Source organism: Aplidium turbinatum, chromosome 14, assembly GCF_918807975.1.
Source record: "Aplidium turbinatum chromosome 14, kaAplTurb1.1, whole genome shotgun sequence".
In the NCBI taxonomy this organism is placed as follows: Eukaryota; Metazoa; Chordata; class Ascidiacea; order Aplousobranchia; family Polyclinidae; genus Aplidium; species Aplidium turbinatum.
The window spans coordinates 12,017,111-12,035,597 of NC_137485.1; the positions used below are offsets into that span (position 1 = coordinate 12,017,111).

Here is an 18,487-nt window from a genome sequence, read left to right on the forward strand (position 1 = left end):
TTGCCCCAACGTTTCGGCCCTAGCTTGCCAGATGCTTCGAATGATTGCACTATTTAGCTTCTCCGCAGGGAACGATCGTCGCTGCTTGATTGTTCTGGCCAACTTTAGGATCAATGGAAAGACGAGTAATAGGGTGGTCCCCAAAATCGAATTTCTGAAATTGCTATGTCTTACCCTTTGAAAAGTCTCCAAATGACTTAAAACTAAACCTATAAAAAATTGAGACCCATTGGACTACGTTTAGGGGTGCCACAATGAACTTGAAAATCGAGCTGGGGGGTCGCGGGGAATTTTTGCTCAAATTTACGTAACTCCAGAACCAAATGAGATAGAGAACTGTGTTTGGTGTCAAAAGATGCAACGCAACCACATTCCTATCTGTACTCAAGAGGAAAGTATGCTCTAACTGCTTTAATTTTGGAGAAAATGCAAAAAAAATGAAAATAGGGTTAAAATCAAACTTTTTCGCCCTATGTTGCTTCAGTGAATTATCTTTGCTTTACTGCAGGCAGCCTGTATCTGTCTGCCGGTGGCTGTAATTGTATTCATTTATTTAATTGCACCAATGCACCTATTAAAGAAGTAGTTTCCTATAAACGGAGTTAATCTTCCCATCACAGTATGACACAACCATGTGGCTTCTACTCCTCAACTTTCCATGACTTTATTTAGTATCAATACAAGGCATAGCAGTGGCACTTGTTCACTATTTGGCTAAGAAAGTTGGTGTTTTTGTTACCAAAGTTCAATGGGCAGTAGAAATTAGAAAGGCTGTTTCAGAAATGGAAATCATTGCAAAAAGATTTTAAAAAAGATCCAAACCACAAATTGAAAAAGAAAACAAATTTAAACATGAAATTTTAGGACTATTTGACATTGCACATGAAGATGCTCTTTCCATCATGACCAATGAAGAAGATAAACAGTGTTTGGTGATGCAAAGTTTGCCAGATCAATAAGGTAAAATGGGTAGTAAAGACTTTGTATTGCGCCACGACAAAAGCATGCAATTAAAGTCTAGAAGGTACAGCTTAAACGTAAAGCTAAATCAGACGTTGAAAAACAGCTATTGTGGAAGAAAGTCAAGACTGCTGAAGCTTTCAGCAGTAGTGCCGAAGACAGTTATGATTGTGAAAAAATGAACGATGATGTTATTCATACGGAAAAAGCATCAACTCCAAAAAGAGGCCTCAGAAAATCGTGAACAAGGCTTTATCATCTGCTTTAGATCAGACTGCCCTAAGTGATCGGTAAGCGACATTTGTTTTAGCTGCAACAGCTAGCAGTCGGGATGTGACCTTGATGAAATAGCATTCAATTGCTCATCAGTATGATACCGTACGTAGGGCAAGAATCGTTCATCGGCAAGGGATCTCCATAAAAGTTAGAGATGAATTTGTTGATGACTCCATAGTCTATATTCACAGTTCACTGAGATGGAAAACTCCTTCTTGATATAACTAATAACAAAAAAAGTTGAACGGTTACCAGTAATTGTCACTGGAATGACTACTAACAAATTGCTTGGAGTGCCAAAGTTGCAGTCTTCATCAGGAAGTGCACAAGCTAATGGAGTAATGGTATGTGTTAAAGATTGGGGTGTTGTTGACAATGTAAGAGCAATGTGTTTTGACCACATCCAGCAACACTGGTGTTAAGTCCGGTGCCTGTATCTCAATTGCAAAAGAATTAAACAAGGACTTGCTCCACTTGGCTTGCTGTCACCATATTTTAGAACTTGTGTTGCAAAGAGCGTTCTTAACATGTCTTGGGTCATCATCCTGACAGGATATTCTTGTTTTCAAGGGATTTAAAGCAAAGTGAGATAGTTTTGACAAAGATTGTTATATCACCTTAGAAAATGATGACTTCTGCTAATCTAGAAAATGATGATTTCTGATGAAATCATTAGTTTTTGCAAAGAATAGTTGGAAAAAACTCAATCAAGAGATACTATCAAGAGTTCCTTGAATTATCTATCATAATTCCTAATCGAGCACCACCACATGGCATTCGCTTTCGTTATCCCGGCGCCCTTCATCAGGCAAGATGGATGGCCACTGCTATATATGCATTAAAGATTTGGCTGTTCAGAATGCAGTTTGATTTGACCAATAAGGAGCAATGTGGTTTCAAAAATTTGTCATTTTTGTGTTGAAAGTATCCATTGCAATGTGCATACGCATTGCAATGGATACTTCTAATCTTGGTTTACTGCTTTTCTAACAACGTGCGACCCACGGAATGATCTGCAATTGTTAAAAAGACTAAAGGAATATCAGCTACATGATTCAGCGGTAGCCAAAGAAGCAATGAAAAAATTCTCAATGCATTTATGGTACATAAGTGAAGAACTCATTGGCCTTGTATTTTTTGATGATGATGTTTCAAGTATTGAAAAAGAAGCTATGGTTTTTGCCTTGACCAATAAAGGAATGAGTAGTCCACCATTGAATCATATTTCTTCATTGCCAGATAATGTCTTTTCATAAGATTTATCAGACTTTGTCACATCCAACACCATGCGATTGTGCCAGATTTTGGATTTGCCATACTGACTTTCTAAAGCTGGAAGTTGTAGCATGGGATTTGGATGAAAGTTATAAGAGAGAAAAAAGCATTGTTAGTGGTCTTCATGTGATCAACGATTTTGCTGTAAGAGGTGTTGCATTGATGCAAAATTTTAACAATTTGCTGACAAATGATGAAGATCAAATGCAGTATATTCTGCGTCATCTTCCAAATTGCAATAATAAGAATATTGAGAACCACTTAAAGTCCACAGACTGAATTATATTTTGATATACGAGACCTGTAAATGTGTCCACTCTAGGTGGGTGTGATCTAACCTATAAACATATTCACTCAGCGTATCATTACAGTATATTTTATAGCCCACTACAGACTGGAGTAGTTGCTACTGCCGGATTTGGCAAGATTGTTGCCTATTTTTCTTGATTTGTATCAGCAGTGCATTGTATATTGCTCAGGTTTTGTTTTTAAGACATACATTTAGGCGGTTTACCTATTTTGACAAATTTTTCGTATTTTTGTCAATTTTCACTGGTCATGTGGCACCTCTAAACCTTTATCAAAATACTTCAAACTTTTAGTGAACTGTTTTTTAGTAAAAAGGAACCAAATGAGAGGGTAAGAACTAGAGATGTACCGATATATCGGTATCGGCATCGGTATCGGTGATATCGGCCATTTTTTGAGTATCGGTATCGGCATCGGTATCGGCAAAATTTGGCCGATACTGTGGCCGATACTAAACATGTAAAAAAAGGCGTTTGCTGCGGATTTCCTGCGGAAGCAAAGATATAGATTTTTTAAAGTAGTAACTAACATCACATTAAAGTAGAAAAATAACAACCTGTTCAAATTTTTGATACCTCACAGTCCCATGATTCCCATCATGCGCGCACCTTTTGGCATTGTTTGCTTACAGTGATTCTTTCACTCAAACAAAACGTTTTGTTTCAGCAGTTTTGCGTTGTTCGATTCTTATGTTGTGAAGGAGACTCAATTTCTCCAATATTTATCATTTGTGTTTTTTTTTCTTACTCTCAGCAGAGGATAAAACCAGGCCAAGACTACCCAGGTGGCGGATGTGTAGTTTTGCATCGTTTTTGCGTTGCTGGACGTTTCAGGGACCCGTGTGGCTTGGTTGTTTTTTGGTGGGCTGGTTCTGTCAGTTTGTGATTTGGTTTCCGCCTTTCGTTGTGGTGAACTCACCAGGCTTGAACAATGTTGTGGCGGAGTAGGTGGGCTCGGGGTGGGGCGGTGGGACTGCAAATCCTCACTGAACTAATCAATAAGTAGTTTTGTTGCGCCTGGGATGGCGGCCTCATTGTGGGGGGGGGGGGAGTGTCCTTCCCTGCTGTCGGCACGGGGCTGGGCGCTCACTGGTGCGGCGGGCTGTTGCGATTCTCTGGCCATAACGGTGTAGCTTCCACGCTAGCCATTTAGCCCATCCAATCAACTATATGTTTCTCGGCAGCCGTTTTGTAGCAAGAATTGAAATGGATAGTGTGGAAGCTGCACCGTTGTGGTTGGCGGGTCGCGGCAGCTCACTGTGCTGGTGAGTGCTCAGCCTTGTGCTGGTGGCCGGGGGGGGGGGGGGGACGCTCCTTTCTTCGCAATGAAATTGTCATCTTGGGCGCAACAAGACCATTTTGATTGGTTTGGTGAGGATTTGTGGTCCCATTGCTTTCTGTTTGGGCCTACTTATTCTGCCGTGACATTGTTTTGGCTTGGTGAGTTTATTGCGGCTAAGGGTGGAAGTTGAATCGCTGACTGGTGGAGCCGGCTTGCTGGGGGCAGCCGAGTTGCACGGGTTTTTTGAACATTTGGCGGGGTGGGAGCGATGCAGAATTGTGCATTTTTGCTACCTGGGTAGTCTTGGCCTGGCAAAAGCTTTTCAACCAAACGACAAGCGCCCTTAGGTTGCACATTACTTGTCGAATAGTTTTTTGTGCGACTACACAAATCACTTGGTTTACATTTTACATCTTATTATTAATTATGATAGCCTATTTGGAGAGTTTGCGCAAACACTTTATTAATTTTTCAGAAACCCCAATTATGATGTAATGTTTCTTTCCTTATACTCCAATCATCAATTACGGTGGCCTTTCATTACTAAAACCTACTATTATGACACAACAATGCGGTTGAGATTGGATTCTTGAATCTTTAATAAATTATGCCAATTCAAAGCTTTTTTTAATAGTTTTATGCAAATAAGGTAAAACTTAGCATTTGATATAATTCCTTGCAAATACCAAAATTGCTTCTTTTTGTAACATCAAAGTATCGGCCAAAATATCGGTATCAGTATCGGTACCGGTATCGGCCTAAAAAAGTGATATCGGTATCGGTATCGGCCAAAATATTGGTATCGGTACATCTCTAGGCCAAACTTTTCCAACTTTAAAATTTTACCATACATTTGAGGACCACCCTAACGAGTAAGCATGATGTACTGTAGCTGTTTTAGTCTACTTCTTCAAACAATGTTTCATACAATACGTTTGTAGCCTACATAACCGAAAAACAACATGCGTTCATTTTTCTAATCTAAACCAATAAATATTTTCTTTGTCTAAGGCACTACGGTACTGTATTTCTGTTGATACGACTGCATATTTGCGAGGTTATCAACTCATATGACATGATAATTATAGCTTTTTTAATCACAATTGTTTTCAGATAAGCCTACTATTAGCATAGATATCTTACATATAGATATGCAACTCAGCAATCGTGGAATTATCGTCACGCTCGACTGACTTTATGGACACAATCAACAATCAAGGTTGCCAGCTTGGCTAGCGTATCTATGGTAGGCTATTATTGTACGGTTTGGGCTTGGCGAGTGGTGGCTTTTGAGCTCCTTTGGAATATTTTGTTTGGCGTACATTTCAAGTTTTCACAGAATAGCCTACTACGAAAAATCAAGACAATAATCTTTCTTCACGTAGGTTATGCAACTTCTGTTTCATGATCGTTGGAACTTTCATTTAAGCTTATTTCCAGTGACTCATTAAAGCTTGTTGTAGGCAGTTTACAAACCTGAGATAGAGGGGCGCCGGAACAATTTTAGGACGAGAGTTTTAGGATGAGATATAGCGATAATGCTGGGCAACTCATTCGTTTTCCCGCTATTAGCCATGAAAGTCGAAATGTGAGACAGATGAATAATTGCAATAGCTTGAACAAGAAACGAAAGGTAAATTTCACATTCATAGCATCACAATCTGCTGCAAAGTATAAAATGTGTCCACAGGATAATTTGTGTGGGCCTACTGTAGGCTATAGGCCCTATAATTTGGCTATTTGCAGTAGCTTACATGACCTTAAAAGGGCACCATTGCCCCCATCCAGAAAAAATTTGAGGGCAGGGGGCATCCTCCCCCCTGCTGAGACAGCTTCATTAGCATCACGGATCCAACCGCCAAACCAAGACAATTTTAATGTTTGGTACACACCATAACTAGGCTACCAAATGCTGTAGCACAGCTTTCGGTAGCCAGCAGTAACTTTCATTTTGGTAACACTCAGTAGATTAATTGAATAAAACTTCAGCTTGTCCTGGAACTACAGCTCCAAAAAAGGTCTTTACTTACTTATCAATGGTTGACAGCCTTTTTGTTAGGCATTGTCGGAAATTTTCAGGGGTTGTCAGGCATTGTAGAGTAGCTACTTTCAGGCATTGTCTAGGATTTCCAGGCATTGTCGAACATTATCAGTGGTTGACGGAATTGTTAGGCATTATAGAACATTTTCAGGCATTGCCAAACATTTTCAGGGGTTGTCGAGAATTTTCAGGGGTTGTCAGGCATTGTGGAGTAGCTACTTTCAGGCATTGTTGGGAATTTCCAGGCATTGTCTAGGATTTCCAGGCATTGTCGATCAATATCAGTGGTTGACAGGTTTGGTAGTCATTACCGTATGGAACATTTTCAGGCATTGTCGAACATTTTCAGGGATTGTCGAACATTTTCAGGGGTTGTCGAGCATTTTCAGGGATTGTCAGGCATTGTCGGTAATTTCAAGACATTGTCTAGGATTTCCAGGCATTGTCAATGCTAGACAACCCCTGAAAATGTTCGACAATGCCTGACAAACCCGTCAACCACTAATAATGATCAACAATGCCTGGAAATCCTAAACAATGCCTGGAAATTCCCAACAATGCCTGAAAGTAGCTACTCTACAATGCCTGACAACCCCTGAAAATGCTCGACAATCCCTAAAAATGTTCCATAATGACCATAGGCGCCGACTTTTCAAAAAACCTTGGGGGGCGAGAAAGGTGATGACGTCGTAACGAGAACGCTATTTTACTCAATTAAAATAGCCTTTGATTAAGCTTACTGTCTTGTTTATTATGACACCTAGATCGCAAACCGAATTTATTAGAATCGCTGCTTGAAACGATTAGTTTTACTTTTACGCATGCAGTATGCCTAGGCGTAAAAATTTTGATATTGTTAACTCATAATTGGAACAGTTGGAAAACAAGCCGATTCATTTCCTTTTCGTGCGAGTGAATAACGATCAAGACAGTGAAGCTATCGAAATAAAACACAAAAAAATCATAATCTCAAGCAGAGTGGAAACCCGCTATCAGTTTTATTACCTCGTTTCGCTCGTTTTGCTAATTACTTACCTTCAAAGCGTTAACAACGGCGAAGTGTTTTCTCTTTTGTTTTTTATCGAAAGTCTTAATAAGTTAGTCTTTTATCGAATGACCGTATATACTCGAGATGTTAGCAAGTGATTTTTACCTCAAAGACAGGTTGGTTCAACTTATACACGGACAAGCTGTTGTCTCCAGCTCTGCAGTTTACAAAATGAACGCATTTTTGCTGCAGAAAAATCATTGCCGACGTAGATTACGGAGTAAAAGGCCGAAGTAAAAGTTTTGAATACCTGTATTGGCAGTGGTTCAAACTTAATTTTCATATTCAATGATTTCTTGTCAATTCTAAACTTTATGCATATGTTGAGCATTGAGCAATATATGCAAAGCTCACGAGACAAAACAGCAGAAAGAGCTGTTTGAAAAGATCAATTTTTATATTATTGCGTGTAGGATATACAGTAATTGTTCTTATTACGTAACATTCCATGATCGTTGAAGTCGATGTCTAACCTTAGCGACCGCATAAAACAATGATGTCAGGTTGGCTAGGTGATAATAGCGGTAAGAGACGACGTTAATGCAGGCAATATCTGCGACCAAGACCATAAAACACCTTTTCTTTTATCGGTTTTCGATTTAATTCTCACACATTGTGAACAAAAAAATGCGTTCTGTTAAATCATAATTGATCTCACAGCGGGAAGACCTCGTTGAAAATAGCGTGTCTAATTTAGCTGGTTTACTTGATATTGCCCTGAATAGTTACGTGACTATTCCAGCAGCATAAGTTACTCTAAGATCTACTTTGAAATGTCCTCCAAGTATGTTAATGCCAATACTTAGATGAACCATCGAATGGTAGTGTCGGAAGCTATTCGACTTATACACTGGAGAAGGAAATATCACCGATTTTCAGCTCAAAAGTAGCCTAGGGGTTCGACCTATACTCGAGTACTATAGGCTACTACACGGTAGCGCAGGAGTGTATATTGATGAGTGTATGGCAATGAATGAGATGTATATATTTTCACAATATTTACATCAATACAGTGTTTATTGAAGCAAAACACGGATGACAGTTTTGAAAAATGCATTTTTTCTTTAAGCTGTATTCACGTAATTGTTCGTTGCGTCGATGTTTCAACTCGATAAAGTTTACTAAAATCGATTTCATATTTGAAGTCACCAAAAATCCAACGGACGTTTGGATAACTCGTGAAATAAGAATAAACATGCAACCTCGCATTTGCTTTTTCGCTACCACGCGTTTTGACTTTGAAGTTGCTCCTCACGCGCGGGAAGATAAGCAGTGTGTGACTGTGAGCGTGCATGCCGTGCGCATCTCAGTAGTAATTCACGTTCCAGAGAAAGCCATGCGATCAGCTGCTGTTTTGCGGGCGAGAGCAACGTAGGCTGTTTTTCGCTTTCGGCATTCTTTAAGTCCGATTAAATGATCAAAATCTCTTTCGTATAGTATTTTATCTTTGAAACACCACTTGTAATAGCGATTTTTGTTGCCCCTCAATCATAAATTCACGGGGGGCGCCGCCCCCCGGCCCCCCCGGAAGTCGGCGCGTATGATAATGACTACCAAACCTGTCAAACACTGATATTGATCGACAATGCCTGGAAGTCTTAGACAATGCCTGGAAATACCCAACAAATGTCTGAAAGTAGCTACTCTACAATGCCTGACAACCCCTGAAAATGCTCGACAACCCCTGAATATGTTCGACAATTCCTGAAAATGTTCCATAATGACTACCAAACCTGTCAAACACTGATATTGATCGACAGTGCCTGGAAATCCTAGACAATGCCTGGAAATTCCCAACAATGCCTGAAAGTAGCTACTCTACAATGCCTGACAACCCCTGAAAATGCTCGACAATCCCTGAAAATGTTCGACAATTCCTGAAAATGTTCCATAATGACTACCAAACCTGTCAAACACTGATATTGATCGACAATGCCTGGAAATCCTACACAATGCCTAGAAATTCCCAACAATGCCTGAAAGTAGTTAGCCTACTCTACAATACCTGAAACCCCTGAAAATGTTCGACAACCCCTGAAAATGCTTCACAACTCCCCAAAAATCCGACAATGCCCGACAATGCCTGACAATGGGTATTTAGAGGTACCGGTACCCTCTAGAGATGCAGCGAACCCAAAATTTTTATCCGCACACCGCACCGCAACTGACTCATCTATCCGCGCACCGCACCGCACACCGCAATTTATCTGGAACTTTGACACTGCACCGCACCGCACACCGCAAATTACAAAATTAAAAAAAAATATTTTAACGAGTTATTGTTTAGAAAGTCAATTGTAGGAAAAAGCATCCATGGCATATAACTGGTAACCTAGTACCAATACAGTTGTGCACTAATTGGCCAGGCTAACCAGATCATATTCTCTTATCAGCAATGCATCTAAGTTCTAAGACATAATACAAACTAAGACAAATAGAATGTTCCTGGATCCAGTATCAGGACTTTTGAACACTTTTTGTAAGCAATAATGCAATTATAATGCCAGTGGCTATATGAACTACACACACAAGAGTAAAACTTATAGCCTGAACTCACTGGGCTAACTGATATAGTAAATAATGCGGTAGTTGCGCTAGGCCTATAGCCTGGTAACTGAGCTTATCAGCTAGGCTACTAACCAAAAACATTCGTACAGCTTCCCTGACAAGCAAGCCCTAAAACCCTGTCAACTGCAAGCCATTTGCAATTTGCATTTGCATAGCTTTCCATCTTAGGGTTTCCGAAGGGAAAAATAACTGATCCGTGTTTCCAATTTAAATTTGAAGTTTCATAGCTGATTCTTGAAAAGTTGAAAGTTTACGTTTACGAAAGTTTAATTTCTTGAAAGTTTACGTTTACGAAAAATTAATTTCTTGAAAGTTTACGCGGCAAGCGGCGCGGCGCGGCTTTGTCATTTCAACCTTCCACGCGGCGCGGCGCGGCACGCGGCGAAAAAGTCAAAAGCGGCCGCGTACGCGGCGCGGCGCGGCGCGGCTTGCATCACTAGTACCCTCTGTGACTGTGATTTGTTTTGGCAGTGGCTATTTGACCGGCTCCGGTCTTTGAATCTGAAACACTATTTGACCGGCCATGACGTCACTACATAAGCACTTTTTTCTTTCAAAGCAAAAGACGATAAGCGCCTTAAGTTTTAAATTCAACACGTTTTCTTCAACTGAGTCCGTGGCGCATACGTAACGTCTCGGGCTGCCATTCTAGAGGGAATAAGTTCGATACTATCCGGAAGCGTTTTTTTTTTTTTTTTAACTACAAAAGGATACAAACTGATATGAATGAATCAACAGGTGAATAAAAAAGTTTCAAAACGAATTAAAAAAGTTTTTTCTAGTCTTTATTTTTAACAAATTCCTTTCATTTCTTAGCACAAATTCTCTGAAAAAATCACTCCTTCTAATAGGCTGTAAGATTACGTTTCGCTGAAGTCCAAAGTTAAAAATTAAATCCAGTCTCATTGTCGCACAACAATCAGTCAAGTTTCAAATCATCATCTCAACCAACCCTTCAAAACAACTTTCCACTTTCACTTTACTACGCTACGCTGAAGAGGTCGGGAGATCGAAAAACTGGCCTTTGTCCGTAGTTGCTTTTCATAATGTCTTTTTAGACATTCTTTTTGGGTCAATAATGTCTTTTTAGATATTACTTTTAAAGAAATAAAAAGGAGTCAACAGGCATTTCACTTTCACTCTGTGTGGAGCTACATGTACTTGAGAGGTTAACTGTTATTGTTTTATTCACAAATTAAAAAAACTTAACTTTATTACTCACATTTGGAAAGATTTAAAAAAATAGGCTGTAGGCTACTCAAATTAAAAATTGACGACAAAAATGCACTTTGGGTCAAAATTTAGTTAAATAAAAAAAAAAAAAAAAAAAGAACGCTTCCGGATAGTATCGAACTCTTTCCCTCTAGAATCGCAGCCCGAGACGTTACGTATGCGCCACGGACTCAGTTGAAGAAAATGTGTTGAATTTAAAACTTAATGCGCTTATCGTCTTTTGCTTTGAAACAGAAAAAAAAAAGTGCTTATGTAGTGACGTCATGACCGGTCAAATAGTGTTTCAGATTCAAAGACCGGAGCCGGTCAAATAGCCACTGCCATTTGTTTTCAATCGCCAGAATCTCCATAAAGCAGTCCATGCGGAACGAGAATGTGACGTCATCACAAGCAATCCATACGTCAACTTGAAAACGAAGAAAGTTTTATTTAAACAAAAACCAAAAAAATATATTAAAAATAAAGTTGTTTTGCTGTGCCAAGTTTAAAGTCAATGCATACAGCCAGCATATAGCCTTCAAACATCGTTACGCACCACTGAGTTGCATATCTATATATAAGATATCTATGCTATTAGCTTGTTTCCGCAATCAGACAGTTGAAATTAAAGGTCATGTCTTCATCCACCTTTGACAAATATAATCAAATGCTGTTATGTTGAATGATGCAATGGCAGTAATGTATGCGCATACAAAAAATATTGACGCCGTCAGTGTAAACGCAAACGTTTGAAAAACCATACGCCATATGCGTCAACGTAACTTGTAAAAAAAGTTGGCGGCGTCAGCGCATACACTAGCGTAAACTCATTTTGTTTGCTAGGTGCCAAACATTCACACAGTATAAACCACTCGAAACAAACAAGTTTTATTTTGAATTTCCACGAAGAAACACAAGCATCTGAAAGTGTTCGTCTGACATTTTGCTGCGTTTTGGTTTCAATATGTCTTTGCCCATTGAAAACATTCTTTCAACTGCAGCGCTGGAAGGCATTGGCGTGTTGTAGCGAAAAAAAGACATTAAAAAGTGAGCGTTGCCGTTGACGCTATGCGCTAAAAAACCGCGAAAACTTTACGGCGTAGCCTCAAGCGACAACTATCCAAAAATGTGGCCGTAAGCGTTAGCGTAAACAAAAAGTCTACTCCGCAAGTCTACGGCGTAAAATTTGCGGCGTATACGTACATCTCTGCTGTATTGTATATAAGGGTTATGGGTTATTGTGTATTCGATTATTCGGGTTATGCTGACTTCGATAAAACTTCTTTTTTTTCGGTCGTGGTGTTTTGCCAAGTTCTTAATCTTGCATGCTTGCCAGATGTTTCGTCCCTGAGATCTTTCGGTGGTGTTTTGCCACTCTCAATGTCGCACTTTCCACCAAAGTAGCCGATGTCTTGTAGGGACGAAACATCTGGCACCCATTTTGTATACTTGTATAGGCTTTGATCCACTGCCACAGGCTAGTCATTGAGTTTGACAGCGTGAAGTTTCCATTGTTTGAAGTGTTGTTGTCTGTGAATTATTCCATCCACCAGTAGCCACTGAATGGAGAGTAGTCCTAGAAATGTTTATTGTAGTACTCGTTGCTTAAGTGCACACCCGACAGTCAATGTGGAAAAGAGTAACAGTGCTAAGATATCAGGTCCCATTTCACTGAGATGTCTTCTTATTGGGTAGGTTTCATCTTAGATTGACCAATATATTAGCTATTTAAACAAGTAACGACTATGTATGGATATCAAAGAAATTTGTTGTGCCATTTCATTTTTGGCTGTGGCTATATTTACACTAGTGTGATAATAGCCTCAATAGCGTTGCCAGATAAAAAATTCTGCCCTAATTTGAGAAAAGTTGAAAGCTGTTAAAAACAAAAACTTGTATTTTGGAATTTTTTTTGGTCTTGGGCAAAGATCTAAACCCTAACCTTATTCCTAACTCTAACCCTTACCGGTACCTTAACCCTTCCTAACTTTAATCCTAACTTTGGCAACACCTGATTTTAACAATGGCATTAAGTGTGGAAAAATAGCCACCTCCTTCATTTTTACACCGTTGCTATTTTTTCATAAAGTTGTAATGACAAGTAGTCTATTATACGGTATGTTTTATTTGGTTGCAACACATAATGGTACGGTATATACTAAAATAAGGGGAGTAACTGGTCCAAAGACTGGCGACTGCATACCGTATATGTTCCTTTGCTGATGCTGAGCTATGGAGTTGCATACTATGATCAGTTGAGCACAGTGTTCTGTATGTTGTCACAGTGGGTACAAAATAAAACATGATTTTGACAATTAGAGGGTGTGTAACAGGATTGCTGCTTCGTAAACATGAAGACTTAAAGATGGGGTTCAATAATTGATGTTGAGTTAACTCTCAAATTTTGCAGGTTAACATGAACTATGATCATTTAGTCCTTTTTGATTAAGAGTGTTTAGTAAACTATTTTTCTGATTGAGTAGTTCTTAAATTAACCTCCAATTACGTTAGTACTGGAATTATGAAAATGAGGTGTGGATTATTTCATCACAGTATGTTGCATAAAACGTTTCATCACTATAAGTGTAACTGGAAATATGCACACACAGTGTTGTTTTCCAATTTTCCACCTAACAACAGGACTTTGGGAACTCTAAAAAGTGATGTTTCCTTTTCTGTATTGCTACCAGTCCATGCAGTTGACTCAACGCAGAACTTTTGTAAAAACTTTATATCTAATTTTTCTTTGCATAACAATCACTATGAAATATTGGGATTAAAGCAGTCTGCTTCTCAAGAGGAAATTAAATCAGCATTCCTTGAATTAAGCAAGTTGCACCATCCGGACAAGTCACACAACCCGAACAAAGATTATGACATAAATGATTTTTTACAGGTATTGTTGGAACTGTTGAGAAAAGTTTTTCATAGCAATTTTCTCTTATCAGACTGTCTGTGGTTAAACTATTGAAATACCAGTACATAAAAACCATTATTAAAAAATGCTGCCAACAGAAACTACTTTGAAACATTTTCAGGGCTTTGCTCGTAGCTAACAATTCTGTTGATTGTTACTGTGCCTCAAATGTGAATATAAAAACTGACCAAATGCGTATGTGTTTCTCGGCAGTCGCGTGTAGCAAGACTTGACAGCAATAGACACGAGGCCAGCCTCATGGGCAAAACACGTGTCTATTGCTGTCAATTCTTGCTACACTTGAATGCCGAGAAACACATGTTTTTGGAAAAGTGTTAATGGCTAGTGTGGAGGCTACACCGGTCCGGTATGGTTAGCGAAACACAATGCTCGCTGTTCTACAATGAGTAGTCCGGAGGTAGTGCTGGCGCCAGGGTCGCTTCTCAACAAATCCGTCATTTTTACATTGAATGAATGCTTTAATTTTGCTATCTTTTCTACAATTGTTTAGATCAGAAAGGCATATGAAGTGCTGCACAATAAAAAAAGACGAACTGAATATGATATGAAAATTTTTGGTAGATCTTCACATGTGAATAGATTCTCTTCTGGGGAGTATGTGTTGCGGGAAAATAATTCTGGTATGTATGTTCAAGTTTTATATATAATTATATTATAAACATTCTTGCATGTGAGCAACAATATGTTGAAAGAATAACTCCTACTAAAAATACATGTTTATTCTCAGTACCGTGCAGGTGGTCTTTGGAAAATAGTCAAGATATAACAGTGTTGCACAAGTTATAATATAAATTAGTTATATTATATAAATTAGTTTTACTGAAAATTGGTTGTCATTGGAATCATTTACTTCTCTCATAACACAAGCAAAAAAGATTAGTGCAGTTTATCTTGTATTATTGAACTTTGTATCACATTTTGCACAATGTTACTGCCTTATTTTGTGATGTTCTATAAACAAATGGTGTGCAGACATAACGTTTTTCAGTTTAAGCTTTCATGCCATGTAAAATAACTTCAAAAATTTCAAAATTATGTTTGCTCGGTATACAGTGCAACAAATTAGTATATCAAAAGTGGTAAAAAACTATCTGGAAACGGCGATCGGGTACTAAGACACTTCCTCAAATGGGCATTGGGCAGTCTACCAAATACAGAAGCAATCATTAGTTTTATTCTACAGTCCAAACCTTCAAAACATTTAGCTAACACTCACAACAATATTTCAATCAGTTATATGATTGATTATAACTTAGTTTAACTTTTATTGAAATACGGTACTGTTGTAAGTGTTAGCCGGGCCTAATGTTTTGAAGGATTAGACTGTAGAAAAAAAACCTTTAATTTGTTTTTTTAACAAGTTAATAGAATTTACGAAAGATTTAATTTGTCTCCTATTTTACTGTAGAGGTTCAGCATAAGCAAAAATCACACGAAGAGTCTGACAAACAGTTTGGCCAACAGATGGATGAAAACGGTTAGTAACGTCTGCCAATATCAGAGTGGCTGTTGTAACGTATGGCTTATCTTAGCAACCACCTTCTAGTTCTTAGTTGCACATCGAGCCATGCTTGATTTAATGTGCTTACCGCATTTTCTGCCACTAAAAGGAGCACTATTTTTTCCAGATTTATCATCCAGCGAAAATGGGAATGAGATGTCGAGTGGTCTTGTTTACTTGAAGACATTACTGAGCAAGGTGTATGGTGCGATATTTGTAGTTGGGCTTGCAATATATCTTCTGGGAAGACGCGGACGAAATCATAGAGAAATAAATGAAATTGTTAAATAACTTTGATGCATTGTCGTAGGCGATTGATTTTTGAGAATGACTTCGAAAAGGTGTGACTTCACTATAAAACTTTGTGACATCAACGGTTGCATTAAGCAGTCAGTTTTTGAGCTATGCCATGTTTTATTACTATTATGTGCTGGTTAGCCAATTCAAAATAAATCCATTACGATTCTTGTTTTGCTGATACAGTATAACGACTGCGTTGTGAAAACGTCTCGACTCTTTTTTTTTCTTTTTCCCGCGTTTTTTTAAAGTGAACAGCAAAGTTTTTGCTCTCCAGGTCTAAATATATAAGTTGGAATCAAGAAAAATGTAGGCCTGAAGAGTGGAGAATAGCTAGATTTGTACAAATTGAGAAAAGAAATTAATTGTGGTCATTTTAGTCGAAAAACTTTCAAAATCGATAAAGATCTAGCGGAGAAGGGACAATTCAAAGAAACCTTGATTTAGCCTAGCTAGTAGCTACAGTATAAAGGCCTACCAGTGAATTCGACAGCCATTGTTATTTGCATATTCTGAGTTGGATCGCTCATAGATAGCCACTTTTATTATTGAATTTTGAAGACAAAGTAAAGAGAAGTCACAAGAAATGTTTTTGGCCTTTTTATATTCCACCCAACCTTCATTTTCACTCAACCAAGTTCAAACCCTACCCAGGCTTGGTGCTGCAATCATCGACTCAAAAGAATGGTGTTTATGGTTACCAAATCAAATTTTTAAAGAATTGAATCTGGACTGTTCATTGTACTGTATGTTACAACCCCGTTTTTGTTTAATTTTCTTTTGTTGGCCAATAGTTTGTAGTTCTGCGCAATTTTGAATTTAGAGGAATGTAATCAGCTTGGTCTGACCATGGCCACCTGGAGATGCGCCCTGATTTGTCACATTTTGCAGATTTTGATTACAGCTACTGCTAGTGCTTGACTGACATTTTTTGAGATGTTTTTACTTTTTGCGGTTTCCTAATGACATAAAACTTTTTTGTTGCCTTGGGGAAGCAGTAGCAAATGAGAAAAACTAAGTTGAAAAACGCAAAATCAGACTGTTATTGAAAATTAACAGTCTGACTAAAATCTTCGAAATCAAATTTTCTTTGTTTTTCAACATGTGAAGATGTTAAATCCTATTGTGTCATCTGGGGAAAAGAATAAAGAAAGCGTAAAAATCTAATTTTTAGAAAATTTATTTAAACGTTTGCCCAAAGTTAGAAAAACCTGGAAATTTCTGCAAAATGTGACAAATCAGGCCGTATCTTTAGGTGGCCATGATCTGACTGATTTTATAATACAGTATTTGCATAAGTTTCATATTTTATGACGCAACAATAATATTTTTGAAAATTTGACCTTTCGAGCTGTTCCTTCTCTTGTTTTTTTTTCTATTTTTGTTTCCCCATGTTACAGTAGGTCTAATTGATGTCTTAATTAGGCTACTTGATGCATTAACTGCAACAGACCACATTTTGTTTTCAAAGCTGCGTATGTTTAATTGCGTAGCATTTTAACCTAATTCATTTGTTTTAATACCGCCGTTTTAAACTGAAATTAAATGATTAAAGTTTGTCTGAATAAAAAGTAGTACTGTACATCAATTACAGATAGGCTATTATTCACTAATCACCTTAGGCCTGTATGTTATTGCGCTCAATTGTATCTTTGTTTTTTTTCTACAAGTCGTGCGGTCACGCTGAACCGGTTTCCTTAATTTTTTATCTTGCGGGGGTCTTCTGTAACATCACAAGTCATTTTTTAACTTGCCTATGAAGACTCAAAGTAAAAAGTTCAGGAAACTTGTAATTTTTTTAATTTTTTTTCAATTTTATTTTTAATTGTTGGCGCAAACACGTAGTGAACGGCAAACTAACAAAAGGGAAACTGGAAAAATAACTAAAACGCAATTTACCGATGCTTGACATTTGTCACATTAAGAACAGGGAAGCAGCTGACTCGATGACAGATATAGTCTTTCGCTGCTTTCTGTCTGTTGTGGTTACCTAGATGGCTATGGTGCTATTCTATTCATGTTGTGTATAATTGCACCGTGCTATATTGTTGCAACAGACGAAATAAAAGTTTTCTCTCTCTCCGCTCCAGAAAACAATTGCTCTGTCTCGGCAAGACAGTTGACGACATAATAGAAGCAGCTGACTCGACAACTACGTCCGCTGTTTCTTGTTGTGTTGCATTGTAATCGCAGTGTACGTTGTCCTAATGGAACGAAAGAAATAGCTAGCCTATTACACACAGGGCCGGATTAAGGTTTTGATGGACCTGGGGCTATATGGTAATCTGAGGCCTATATTATATTTCATTCCCCTTATTGTACCAATCACAATTAAAATGAAATAACAAAAATTATACCCGAACTACAGTATTTACTTATTGAACACATTCAAATGACATGTTTTCTGGATTTGCAGGGGTTCTCGGTTTTATTTATATTAAATGTTTATAACCCCTGTTGACAGCAGAACCGCTGCTGGCGTAACAAAGCTTCGATGGCGTAGAGATAACACAATGAGTCTCAAGTTCTTTTATTCGTGAGTTCGAGTTCTCTGTTAATTTTCAGTAATATTATGAGTCTCTGTCTGAGTCTTATACTATGAGTCTCAGTTAATTTCCAGTAATATTAAGAGTCTCTGTTAAAATTAAATTTTATGAGTAAATCTTATATTATATTATGAGTCAAAATTGTTTTGTGCAGAGGTAGGCTATATAAAGCACTTTCGGAAAAAGGAAAAAGAAACAGTTTCGTAATTTAAAATTGGCGAATTCCAACAATGTT

The 18,487-nt window shown here is 38.1% G+C and overlaps 1 protein-coding gene across 1 annotated transcript; it reads left to right on the top strand.

Moving 5' to 3' along the window:
- Positions 1–965: 965 nt before the first annotated feature.
- On the top strand, positions 966–17,790 carry LOC145782901 (uncharacterized). Its single transcript, XM_082594664.1, has 6 exons — positions 966–1,024; positions 12,708–12,723; positions 13,726–13,866; positions 14,399–14,528; positions 15,317–15,385; positions 15,537–17,790. Exons 1-6 carry the CDS (start codon positions 966–968, stop codon positions 15,698–15,700), a joined length of 579 nt encoding a protein of 192 aa, XP_082450790.1. The 3' UTR covers positions 15,701–17,790.
- The last annotated feature ends 697 nt before the right edge of the window (positions 17,791–18,487 follow it).

Excerpts from the sequence above, each read along its gene's own strand:
- LOC145782901 (XM_082594664.1), top strand. The coding sequence starts at position 966 with ATGGGTAGTAAAGACTTTGTATTGCGCCACGACAAAAGCATGCAATTA. Across the intron at positions 14,529-15,316 it reads GTTGCGGGAAAATAATTCTG|AGGTTCAGCATAAGCAAAAA; the intron begins GTATGTATGTTC and ends ATTTTACTGTAG. Across the intron at positions 15,386-15,536 it reads CCAACAGATGGATGAAAACG|ATTTATCATCCAGCGAAAAT; the intron begins GTTAGTAACGTC and ends TATTTTTTCCAG.